General features: G+C 44.7%; 1 protein-coding gene across 1 annotated transcript in view; it reads right to left on the bottom strand.

The window, feature by feature from the left end:
- Window positions 1-312: 312 nt before the first annotated feature.
- Window positions 313-12700, bottom strand: part of COTL1 (coactosin like F-actin binding protein 1) — a 39347-nt gene continuing 26959 nt past the window's right edge. Inside the window, exon 4 of the mRNA XM_016165936.2 lies at window positions 313-1650. Within this exon, the coding sequence (XP_016021422.1) occupies window positions 1540-1650 (111 nt within the window). The 3' untranslated portion in view covers window positions 313-1539. The remainder of the gene's footprint in view (window positions 1651-12700) is intronic.

Below are 12700 nucleotides of genomic sequence, written 5' to 3' on the forward strand. Positions count from 1 at the left end.
CTTTCCACTACCCTCACAAGCCAGAGCAATAGCTTCAGGCTATCAGGAGACCTAGGTTCAAATCCCAGCTCTGCCTCTTTTTAGCTGTATGGCCTCAGAGGACTCACACTCTCTCTCCCTGAACTGCAGTTTCCAGAACATGCGGACACAAACAGCACCTATTTCTGAAGGTGGTTATAAAAATTTAAATAAGGTTCTCAATATGAAGTGCTAGCCTTCAGAAGTAGTTCCATAAATGCCTATTAAATTTGAAGATGACAATGGTCTTTGGTTTTACAGTAAAGAAGCTTTATGAGACAAATCAGACAAACCTGTTTTTTGAAAAACAAACAAAAAAACCATTTATTTCTGTAAACTGTTTGAGTGCAGATGTTCTTCACAACCCCAATACAGCACAGATTTCCTCCCCCCAAATGAAATGAACAAGGAAAAAAAAAAAAGAAAAAGAACTATAAAATATGCTCATGAAGAACCAAGCCAATCTCATCTTTCTTTGAAAAAAGAAAATCCATTTGAATGTGTGGCGCAGACGTAAGATTAAAACCACAGATGTCCTGGTCCCCCTGAGGCTGGGGCTCCACTCCACACACAGCTAAGGTGGCAGAGTAGGCCTTCTGGCCCATGCTGTCCTTGCTGTTGGCAGAGGACCTTCCCAAAAGTAAGGAATCAGTTCCCAGTTCTACCTAAATTCCCATTTCGCACCCCGGGCCTCTCTACCTAATGTCCTTGTCATTTGGGAGCCTCTGACATTAACCCTGAAAGACTCCTCCTGTCAAATCTGGACTCAGACCTTTGCCCCCACTCTATGTTGTAAGGAGACTTCAATCGAAAGGATGGGAATGTGCCATTTTGGACCACGTGGCAAAGCTCCTGCCAGACAACTTTTAAGGCGAATTTTCTCTCTTCTCCTTTGGTCTGAGTCAGGCCTAAACTTCTCACCACCGAGCACCATCTCTGTCAGATATGTAGCTTAGGCAACTTTGAAAGGGGTGGGTGAGGGACCCTGGAGCACATTCTAGGAGGTCTGAGCCTGACGAATGCGGTGAACGTGTGTGCTTATGAAGGCCGCCGCTGATGGCGCGTCTCGGGGCGCGCAGGTGCCTCCTCCGCTGTAAGCAGGCGGGGGCGCCAGAGAAAACCCAGGTGGCGGCGCGCCCGGGCTCCGGAAGCAGCGTGGGTCATGGTGGAGGAGGCCAGGCAGGCCGAGAGCAATGCCAGGGTAAGGGGTCACCACAGGAGGCGCCTCACATCTGAGGATGTGCATGGCCTTGGCATCAAAATGATTTTTCTTCAGAAAAAGGGGAACAAAAGAAAAAGAAGATAAAAGAAAGATGTTCCATGAGCTTCGGGAGACAAGCTATTACAGGGGCTCACAAGGGAAGAGGGGAAGGGGAGTTGGGTTGCGGACAGGGTGGCGGGCGTTGCCTCTCACTGCGTCTCCTCTCCCTGGTGGGCTGGTGGGCTGGTAGCTGAGGCCGATGTCCCCTCCCCCGGGGAGCAGGCAGATGACTTTGGCAAGGGGCAGGGGGAGGGCTGGGGTTACTCCGTCTGAGCATCGTAATTGGCTCCTCCCGCCTTCTTGAGCTCGCTCTTGATGAAATCCTCTGCCAGCTCCTTTCGATCACTGATCACAAACTCTTTAGCGAAATTCTGCAGGAACAAAATAAAACACAGAGTTCTCGGTAAGAAAGAACAAGATTGCGGCATTACTCAGGCAACACACCAGGAAGTCTTGGCACCTTAAACACTAAGAAATGATCAAAATAAAAATTTAGTGACGGAGTGCTTTGGCAAACATGACTAGAGATCAGAAAATGGATACAGTCAAGGTACTGTGTAGTCCCAAGACTATGGAGATGGGCCAAGGTTAGATGTGGGTTTGAATTCCGGCCCTGTCATTTTCTGGCTGTGTTGCCTTGGGCAAGTTCCTTCGACATGCTGTGACTCAATTTCCTCATCAGTGAAAAGCTATCTCATCCGGAGAATAATGAGAGATGAGGTTCAGAAGGCAGGTTGGTGTGATGGTAAATGTTTAACACCAGCTTCTCAAAACCAAATAGAGAAGAAAGGGAGAAGCCCTGATTTGTAGCTTTTGCCGATTTCTACGGTATAAATACTCCCACAGTGGTTGATTTCAAGCTACCAACATGATGTCCCTTTATGTGGAGCTGGGACGACATACATGACTGGCTCTCATAAGCTGGTACAACTAGGTTCAGGTACCCCAGGTCGTGACAGGACAGGTCTCCCCATCCCAGGCCTGAGGGGTGAGTCTGGGCACTGAATGCACAAAGTAGGTACTGAGCTCTCCAGCTGTACAGTTACTTGAGAGCAGGGGATTTGTTTACATTCATTCAATGCAATGGGGCCGTAGTGACAAGCTACATGCAGTCACTGTCCCCTCTTGGGGTACACAAGTTTCAACCACAAAATCTCACAGGCCTGGCACACATGAGGCTCTCAGTACATGCTTGTGGCATGGATGAGCGAAGCAGGTGATCTGGCTCATCGGATAACTCCAAGCCATGAGAAATCATGTTATTTTATTTTATTTTTTTTTTTGGGGGGGGGGGTCTCAATCAGAAGGGCTTGGGCACTCAAGCTATTTTAATATGTGGATCAGGAGACTTCAATAAAAAAAAGAAAGCTTTCAGGATGGCGATAGGAATACAGGGAAACTTACCAAAATCCACATAAGGTCCGTAAGCCAGAAGAGATCAACTACACAATAATAATTTAAAAAAAAAGTCCACAAGGAAATAACGTGAAACATTACCAACATTTATTATAAACCTATGTGTACCAGACACTGTCACACGTTGGCAAACTTAATTCTTAAAATTCTTTAATGTGGCCCAGCAAGTCTACTTCTAGAGCTCTAACCGAGAAAAATGAAAGCATACATCTGCACAAACACCTGTACACAAATATTCCTAGCAGCATTATTCACAACAGCCAAAAAGTGGAAATAATCCAAAGGTCCGTCAACAGATGAATGGATAAGTAAAATATGACCTATCCACATAATGGAATATTATTCAGCTATAAAAAGGAATGAAGTACTGATTCATGCTACGGTATAGATAAACCTCAAAACCATTAGGCTAAATGAAAGGAGCCAGACGTGAAAGACCATACTGTATAATTCCATTTACACAAAATGTCCAAAAAAAAACACCAAATCCACAGAGACAGAAGATTCGTGGTCGTCCGGAGTTCGAGGGGGAATAGAGAGTGACGGCCAATGGGTCGGGGGTTTTCTGGGGCGATGAAAATGTTTTGCATTTGCATAGAGGTGGTGGTCGCACAACATTGTCAATGTGCTAAATAACAATAAATTGTATATTTAAAATGTATACTTAATTGTATATTATGTGGGTTTCACTTCCATTAAAACACACATACACACACAAATACAAAAAAAAGGTCACCATATTCCAAGAATGACAAAATCAGGAGAACGCTCAAGGTCAAGTTTTACAGTATAAACACAAGCCATTTGCCATGTCAAGCCACCAAGAATATGAACAGAGAGGGGGGAGGGGGAGGTTAATATTTATCAAGCAGCTAGTTATGTGCCAAGTGCTGCCTCACACGTTGTCTCACTTAATCTTCCCGCAGTATATTAACTTTTTTATTTGTGATAAGACCCACGAGTTGGGCTTGGAGAGATTGTGTAAGGAGCCCAGAATGACTAAACATTCTTTCTATTCCCATTCCGCCACACTGTGCTGCTCAGTGTCTGTGAATGTCATCAGTACAAGTGAACACAAGCTGCATGTAGGCGTGAAAAAGGAGAACTGAGAATGAATGTGTTTCTCAACCCGGAGCCCCAGTGGCATGGGGGAGGGGTGGAGCCCAGATTCAGGAGGAGGAAGCCAGCAGCTCAAGGTGCCTATAGAAGGAAGTCCAAAGTCTCTCTGCTTCGTGATAGCTATATATGGCAATCTAAAGCAATAAGAACACTACTGTTTGTGTCCGTTAGTTATTAGATTTAGATTTAGATTAAGAAAAAATAAGTTTGATAAAGGCTAAGAAATCTACTGTGAAACTTTACAGGGAGCTGTGCACGGTCCAATCTAAAATCACAACTACATGGGAAATTGAATTACGGCTAAAATAAGGAACAAAACAGAATAACAGAATCCGATAGAGACATAACAATAAATGCGAATGAACAAAATTACCTTTAAAAAAGGCTATGTCTCTAACTACAAAAACAAAAAACAAAAATCCTAAATCCTAGGCTACAGACCAAAGACATGTTTAAAACCAAAAGATTAAAAAACTATTATTCTATCAAACAAAAGTATATAGAAAAGCAACCTCACCCACCCCCACTATGGGGACCAGCACCTGCCCTCCAGAGGCCTAAAGGGGCAAGCAGGAGGTGACAGCCATGTGGAGGTGGCCCCAGCAGGCCTCACAGGCCTTCCTACATCAGGTTGCTCATGCTCCTCTAGAAGCTTCAAAGGTGAGTCTATTCTTCTCATCAGCATCTCATGGTGTGGACTCTAAAAAAGTCCCCAAAAGTTCTGAGTCAACCCAAAACCCAACTGAAAAGCACTGAGATCTTCTCCAGTCCTTCCTCTACATTAGGTCTTGCAAAGCCGGTACATACTACACATGTACAGCACATAGCAGTACCACAGGCCAAACCTCAAGTGCACAGCAGCCACAGGAGGCCAGTGACAGCACAGCTCTAGAAAAAACAGGAGAGAGAATGCAAGACTACTGTACACAGTCACAGTGAATCATTTAGTATAAAATGTTAGAGCAGATCTCAATGCGGGAGGGAGAGCCTCTCAGTGGCTGGAAATGTTCCAGGTTTTGATCAGAGTGGTGGTTTTATGAGTGTGCACAAAAATTCAAAAAATTGAAATTCAAAAGTTTATCAAGCTATAAACATAAGATTTGTGAGTTTTCTTCTATTTAAATTATACTTTGGTTAACAAAAAAAAAAAAAAGGAGGTGAGGGGAATGGAGCTGAAAGGTAAAGAACATTTGAATTCCTGACATTCACCCTTTCATTTGCTAGAGGAGCAGCAAGAGACCCAGAGAAGGGGAGTGATGTGCCTCAGGACACACAGCAGCATCATGGCAGGGCCCAGGGGGCAGACCCTGGTCCTGGTCTCTCTAATATCTTCTCTTTCCTCATGCCACCTCGTGGGCTGCTCCAGACTGCCCAGCCTTCCAGACTGCCTGAGCCAAACATCAAACACTTGTAAGCAAAATGTGCCGGTCTGGGGACACTGTCACCTGTGGTTCTGGAAAGATCTTCTTTGTCGTGTCCAGAAATACTATGCCCCTAGCTAATAACTTCCAGACAAGGTCTCTCCCTTTTCTGCCACGGCAGGACTTTTCAAAGGCAGAAGCCCCACTCAGCTAAAAATGACTCCAATATGGTTTGGAAATAGACACCAACCAAGTTCAGGACACGTTTTGTCCCTGTGACTTTTCTCAAGTGCACATATGCTCATGCTTCGAAGATGTAGGCGAGACATCAGTCTGCTCCTGAGGAAGGCAACTCCAGAGAAGGACTGGGGTTAGGAACCAGAGCTCTGTACATAGTCAAGACTCTATTTGCAAGGCTAGTTTTAAAGAACATAAGTATTTTCCAACTCTTGGTTTTAAATCATCCCATTTTTAAATGGCTCCCAACTGCCTAAGTTTAAACCCCAGCTTCAGTCCTAAAGCATGCTGGGAGGAAGTTTGTGCCAAATACAAATAGGGACAGTTGTCTATGTCCATCTCCAGCAGCCTGACCCTCCGCAGGGACTTACCCACCATGAGCCTCAGTCTCCTCATCCGCAAACGGCAACAATAAGAGGACCTACATCCTAGGGCTATTGTAGTGTGCAATTCATCACCTCTGATGATGTGTAAAGGGCTTGGACACTCCACTCGATAAGTGTGCCTGGTGCAAAGTAAGTACTCAAGGTTAAGTACACAGTATTTTAAATGATCCTAAGTTAACCTTTATTCTCAAGAGAAGGACTGCAGTTAGGAAACAGGACATATTTTGTAGAGTCAGAGATATAAAGAAATTTTCTGAAACACAGAGTGAAGGCACAGGGAGTGGCCAGTTCCTCTTCCTTCACCCACACTGATTTCCCCACCCTCACCATTTAAAAAAAATTTTTATATTAGTTTCAGTTATATAGCACAATGGTTAGACATTTATATAATTTATAAAGTGTCACCCCCACCACTTATTTTTTAATGACAGAAAGTCCAGGGAATTCCTCAGAATAACCAAGACAATGAACTGGCACGCCCTCGCCCTTGCAGACAGAAGATGATAAATCCAGCTTCACACCCGAAAGATAAGTACAAGGTCAGCCACGAAAGAGCAGTTGGGCAGAACTGTCGGGTCTTCTGCCTAGAATATGAGGTCTATGGTGGGTCACTAACCTACACAGAGGACATGGGGAAGGTCTAGGAATTAAAAATGACTGGGAAGTCTTTGATAGTTAAGTTTATAATGTCAGCAATGCACATTTCTACAAAGTGGGACCAGGAGGAGAGGCAACCTTCCTTGTATCGAAAGATAATGCATGCCAATGCAATTTGTTCTTCCAGCAAACACATGCTCGTTGAAGACCACACGCTTTCCTAGGTCATGGGAAGTCAAAATTCCAGGACTCTCTGTAAGAGTCTGAGAGCAGAAAAAGAGAACCAGAGGGCTCAAAGATGCCCTGAAGGAAACAGTCAATGGCTCTGGGCCCCAGTTTCCATCTCCGTGAAAGACGGGCTAGATGACAGGTTCTATCAGCCTTTTCTCAACAGGCATCCATAGATTTGTACCTAAGCCTCTGGAGCATGTAGGACAAAGTTTCAACTTGGATGCCAGAATCTGAGGGGCAACGGAGAAAAATGGCACAGAAAGGTCAACTTTGGGATCAGAGCGTGGCTTTCAAAAGGAAGGTTGTGTGCAAGCTCAGGCCCATCCCCAACCCTTGCAAAAGAATGCGGGGGTTAGAATCTCTCCTCCCACCTGTGCGAGATGGAGCAGCGGGCAGACGGAACACATGCTGTCCACAATAATTTGTCTTTTCCCCAAGAGGGTGAAGTTTAATCATAAACTAAAGACCTTGGCATGCTGAAGAAAAGCAGTTGGTCCACAGCAGCTGGAACACGAGCCAGATGAAAACGCACAGCAGCAAACCTGCTGGGCACTCAGCTGCCACCTCCTCCTGGGCATCCTACGCTTCCCTCCTACAACCATTCAACATGCTTCAAAGACCAAAGTTTTAAAAATCCTTCCAACAAGGTGTAATTTACTCAGAAAGAACAGGTTCTTATAATAGGCATGAGTCATCACAGAGAAGCGAAAAAACAAACAGATCAAAATGGTATGGTCTTCTGTTTGACAGATTTGGGAACAAAGGTGCCTGCGTCACTACCACAGTGTGGAATGATGAGGTCCTATATTACTAGGAAGAGAACAAAGGACAACAGAGAGACATGTCCCATTTCACATGGGCACAGGGTAAGAGACGGAGGGCAGGAGCACATGGTGTCCTAAAGCATGCTGTGGGTAGGTTTAGGCCAAAACCAAATAGGGGCAGTCATCCATGTGCCTCGAATCCTGACTCCTGCAGGGCCACCCACCTCTTTAGCACGTGGGGCACTGTCTGGAATCTGACCCCTGCTTTCCTAAACACAGACATTTACAGAAGCCCTGACTCCACTTTGCCTGATTTCTGAATATGGCTCCATCTACATCAGGGATGCCAAGAACGTGGGAATATACTCTACTCTCTATTCCTGCATCCATGGCAGACGTCACAAACCAATCATGCACTTTCCCCAGTGAGTTCAGACTTAACATGAGAATCCTTCTTAACCGAGAGTTTCGTCTAGCTCCCGATATTGCTCACCTGACAAGCAGGATTAAATCCAGGTTCAGGTCTTCAAATTCTGCCTGGTCAGGGTTGTTCCTAGCAGTTCTTATTCCTTAGCCACACCCACTTCGGGGAACTTTGCCCAAAGAAATAACTCAACATATATTTTTTGAAGTACAGCACATATACTCATAGTTGTTCATTGTTTTATCAGACTATTTTCACTTTCCAACAAAAGTTGAATAAATAAGCTAATAGTACCCACATTGAACACTTTGTGTACATCGGACATTATATATAGTTTCTTATTTAATTTTTTAATTTTTATAATTCCATGAGTTAGCTATTATCATTCCGAATTTTTAGAGGAAGCAGTTAACACTCAGGGAAGTGAAATAACCAGCAGAAAGTCACACACACGGTGAGGGGTTGAGCTGACACCCACATTTAACTCCATGCTAAGGTCTCTACCAGGACACACACACACACACGCACACGCACACGCACACGCACACACACAACTACATTCACTGAACAGAACAGTATTCAGTCATTACAATTATGAACTGTTAGGTGAAAGAACTCTGCTATGATTAATCATATTTGTAAAAACATGTACCATGTGACAAAGGCTGAAAAAGAATTAGCAGAAATCGCTATGCGAGGTGGAGGCCTGGCTGATCATCATTTAGTTTCTTAATTTTGTCTGAACCATTTTTACAAACACAACGCCCTGGGATAAGCCACCATGAGGGAGAAATTCGAGTGCATGGGACTTGTTCCAGAAGGGACTCTCAATAGGCAAACGTTCAGAGACAAATAATTACAAGAGAAGGAGAAAAGTAGGGAGGGGTACACGGAAGGGAAGAGAAAGAGGGCGGGAAAATCTGAAAGACATAAGATGTGAAGAAACAGACGAAGAGCTATCTAGACTCAGTGCCCCGGGCTCTTCAGTTAAGACCTGAACGCGGTCTAAGGCAGTACCCCACAGCATGGAAACGACACACTATTGACAAGGTCAGAGATTGCTACATGGGGCTTTGGGAGGCCATGGCAAGGCCTGCTGGACAGAGCTCTTGGCTTGTGAAAGTGGCTTCCATTTACGTTCCAGGCTCAGAGTGTGGGGCATCTCCCTCTTTCTCCTAAGATCTAACCATTTAGTTAAAGGAACTCAGATGGAACACAGAGCTCGCTGCAGGGCCCAACTGCCCCATTAAATCGGCCTCTGATCTCCTACCATCAATGCTCCCCTTGGATAAAGGCTCATCCCTCCAAGCCTTGATTTCCTCATCTGTATATTGGGGGTAGTAACAGCACATGCCCCATCATGAATAAGCATGGCCCTCCACACATGACACATGGCATCACCCATCACAGGCTGCCAGGGAGCTCTTTATTTGCTATCAGGTGGTTTCTTTTAAATATACGACATAAGTAACAAAAAGCCCCGTTGCCTGAGCCCAGACCCAGGTGAAATGCACCAGTACAAAGGGTCCTTTCTGGTTCTGAGAAGAATAAAGGCCTTTCCACGAACCATAGGCTTGAAGAAGTGTAAACACTCCCTGTCAAGACAAACAGCTGAAACCCTCAAGAGGGCAGTGAGGTGTCTACCGATGGTCCCCGAGTGCCAGGCGGCAACTGATGCTTTGCGTAGGGGAGCAGCAGCCCATTTAAATCTCATTACATAGAGACGCATGGGTTCTCCCAGCTGACCCAACCAGCACTCACCTCTGCTTTCCACTGAAGCAAAAGCAGAGCCTTCGGAAATTCCTATCCACCCCACATCCCTCCCTGAGTGTAACTGGATCCCACGATTTAATTTAACCCAAAAGACAGTTATCGAATATTTACTAGCTTCTGTTCTAGAAATACACACATAAAAATACATAATCTAGAGCATATGTGAAGAGATTCATTTCTTTCTCATTTTTTTTAGCACTGTTATGTGCTCCATACATAATAAAGCAGCCATGGGCCCTACCCTCGAGCTTGCTTTCTAGGAGTACTTATTTATAATTTGTGGAATTCGGATAATAGTAGAAGCACAGATAAAGGAGCAGTTAGTTATGATTGAGGCCAGTAGGAGAATGGGGTAAAGAATCAGGAGTTTTGAGAACGAACAGGAGTTTACCAGTCATCAAAATGAAAAAACCCTTTTAATATCCATTGCTTTTCTTCAATCCTTCCAACAGCTCTATGAAAATTTAATTCTCTTTTTCATAAGCGAGAACAAATTCTAGAGATAAAGTGATTTGCCCAAGGCTCTCAAGCTAACATTTGGCCAAGCTAGAATATCAACTTGAGTCTCACTCCTCCTAAACCCATGATCTTTTTCATTCAACGCAGCAGCAGCATTAAAAAAAAAGGGGGGGGGGGCGGAGGGGGTGGTTCTACCATTAAGGAAAATTTGGAACCAGTAAGTTTAAAGATAAATGTAAAAGGTTTGTTTCCTGCAGAACTTCTCAGAGCCTTTCATGTGCCATGTGAGTGTAAAATGCATACGGCCTGGGAACATTTTTCTTGGTGCTGGAGGACTCTAGGAAATGTGTTTTGGGGTGAGATAATCCAGTCCAGGCTCTGAGATGACACAGTCTGGGCTCTGGGCAGAGCTCCGCCATATCTGAGTGCTGGGATCTGGAGTAAGTTACTCAACCTCCCCAGGCCCCAAGTTCCTCATCTGTAAAACAGGAATAATGACAGAACTGTGAAGAGTAAATGATTTCATAAGTGTAAAGTCCTTAAAAGTATGAGGCAAAAGCTAGGGGCAAAATCAAACTATTGTTATTATTGATATTATTACCATACTGGTACACAAAATGACCCTCCCAGAAGAGTGTCGGTACATCTGGCCCTGGGAGGGTGGGGGATGGTAAGAGAAGGTCCAAAATTTGAGCCCACCCTGCTCCTGAGGTTTAGAGACCAAGAGAATACACACTGAGCTGATCACTCCACAATGACACTGAAATATCGGTCCTTCCTGCCTCCATTGCTTCTTGCAGGAAATACTCTTGCCATTCTCTGTTTCCAGTGCAGAAAGCTGAGATGTACTCTCTGCTTATTTGGCTCCATAGACGTACGCAGAACGTTAAAAAATGAATAAAAAGATCATGTGAATAGAGCCGTCCTGCAAGGCAAGCATGATGCATCCCTGACTGAGGCTGGCTCCAAATCAAGACGGCCTAGCCGGGCACAGGCAGGGCTCCAACGGTGGCGACTGCATTGTCCCCGTAATCTCACGGAGACACAGAACAATGGGATGGGTGCTTTGTCCTTGGCACCAGCCTGGCACTTCTGTGTGGCAGATGACAGCAGTGGAGAAGCAGCCATGCATGCTGTCTGTTCGACGAATTCCCGGGACTCAAGTCCGGGTGTCCCCATCACCCAGCCTGACTCGTTTTGCCCTGTTTTTCCCCCTGCCACTGATATGGCTCAGTTTCTCAGCCTGGCTCTAAATACTGACTAAAGAGACCCAAAGTCAAACCTCTTGAATTTTAACTCCTCTGAATTCCAGCCCCGGACCTGCTGCTCACTAGCCTGTGGGTTTGAAGCAAGTCCTATGACTGTTCTGGACCTCAGTTTCCCTACATGCTGACGCACTTATGAGGCAGGCCCCAGCTGAGGTATGGATTGTTTAAAGTCAGCACTGGCAAGTGTGGGTGACGCCAGGGCCTTGCTGTGTTGCTATGGCTATGACTCTTATCCAAGCCATTTGCAAGACAATCAATCAGGCAACATGGATCAACAAGATTCATGCCCCATACCCGTGGCTCAACATGTGGACCTACTATCTGCTAGGAAAATGATTCATAGCATAGAAAGCTGTGCATCACAGCGGGGTCTAAAGAGAAACGATGGAAATAACTACAACCACTCCTCCGGGCCTTCGCCAGACATGGTTCTAAGCACTTTCCCTATATTTGCTCATTTGATCCCCACAACAACCCTAAGAAGCAGATACTATATTATCCTTGTTTTGGATCTCAGGGGACTGAGGCCCAGAGAGGGTAAGCAATGTGCCCAAGGCCACACAGTAAGTGGTGGAGCTGAAATCTGAACCCACACCATCTGGTTCAGAAGGACACTCCAGACCGTTGCACTACCCTGTCTCTTGTCACACAACGTAAAATAAGCTTCCTTTAAAGGTAAGATGCTGGCATAAACAAAGTACCCAATTTTGAAAAATGAAAAAGTTTCAGAATATGTCAAAACAATATGACACAACAAATCAACTCACATAACTCATTTTACAAACGGGGAAACTGAGGCCCAAGAAGGGAGAGTTGCCCACCATCAGGCAGGTAGTTAGTGGAATAAAGACTTCCTTCTTGATTTCAGGGTCTCTACGTCAATTTACATTCTCTGTGTTTCACACAAAGCATAAGGATGTGGGTATATACTTTTATTACAATAAAATCCAAGGGTGTATTAATAACCTTAAACTAAAAGTCAATCCTTTTATTCTTCACATGGAAATTGTGGTAAAAGGCATCTGGGGAAGTGGTCCAGTCCCCAAAATATGGAATCCAGCATGGCCCATGTAAAAAGCCCCTTAGAGGACAACCGGTCTGAGTCTCCATTAAACAGAGGGAAAATTGGCACACTTGCCAGGATCAGCATGATTTTAGGGACTGTCAAAAGACACTATTATGCCAGCAAAATTGACCCTTTGTAACTTAAATGGCTGTATTTGCAACCGTAGTATAAATGTGAGGTCTTGTAATAGCTTCAGGTAATAAACTTTTATGCAGAAGTGGAAAATGCAAAAGGGAATGGTCAAAACGTTACATTGCATCTGTAGTTTAAGATGCATCCCAGCTCCACCCCCTCCTCTCATCCTATGAATATCTGTGCTT

Source organism: Rousettus aegyptiacus, unplaced genomic scaffold, assembly GCF_014176215.1.
Source record: "Rousettus aegyptiacus isolate mRouAeg1 unplaced genomic scaffold, mRouAeg1.p scaffold_m13_p_14, whole genome shotgun sequence".
Taxonomy (NCBI): Eukaryota; Metazoa; Chordata; class Mammalia; order Chiroptera; family Pteropodidae; genus Rousettus; species Rousettus aegyptiacus.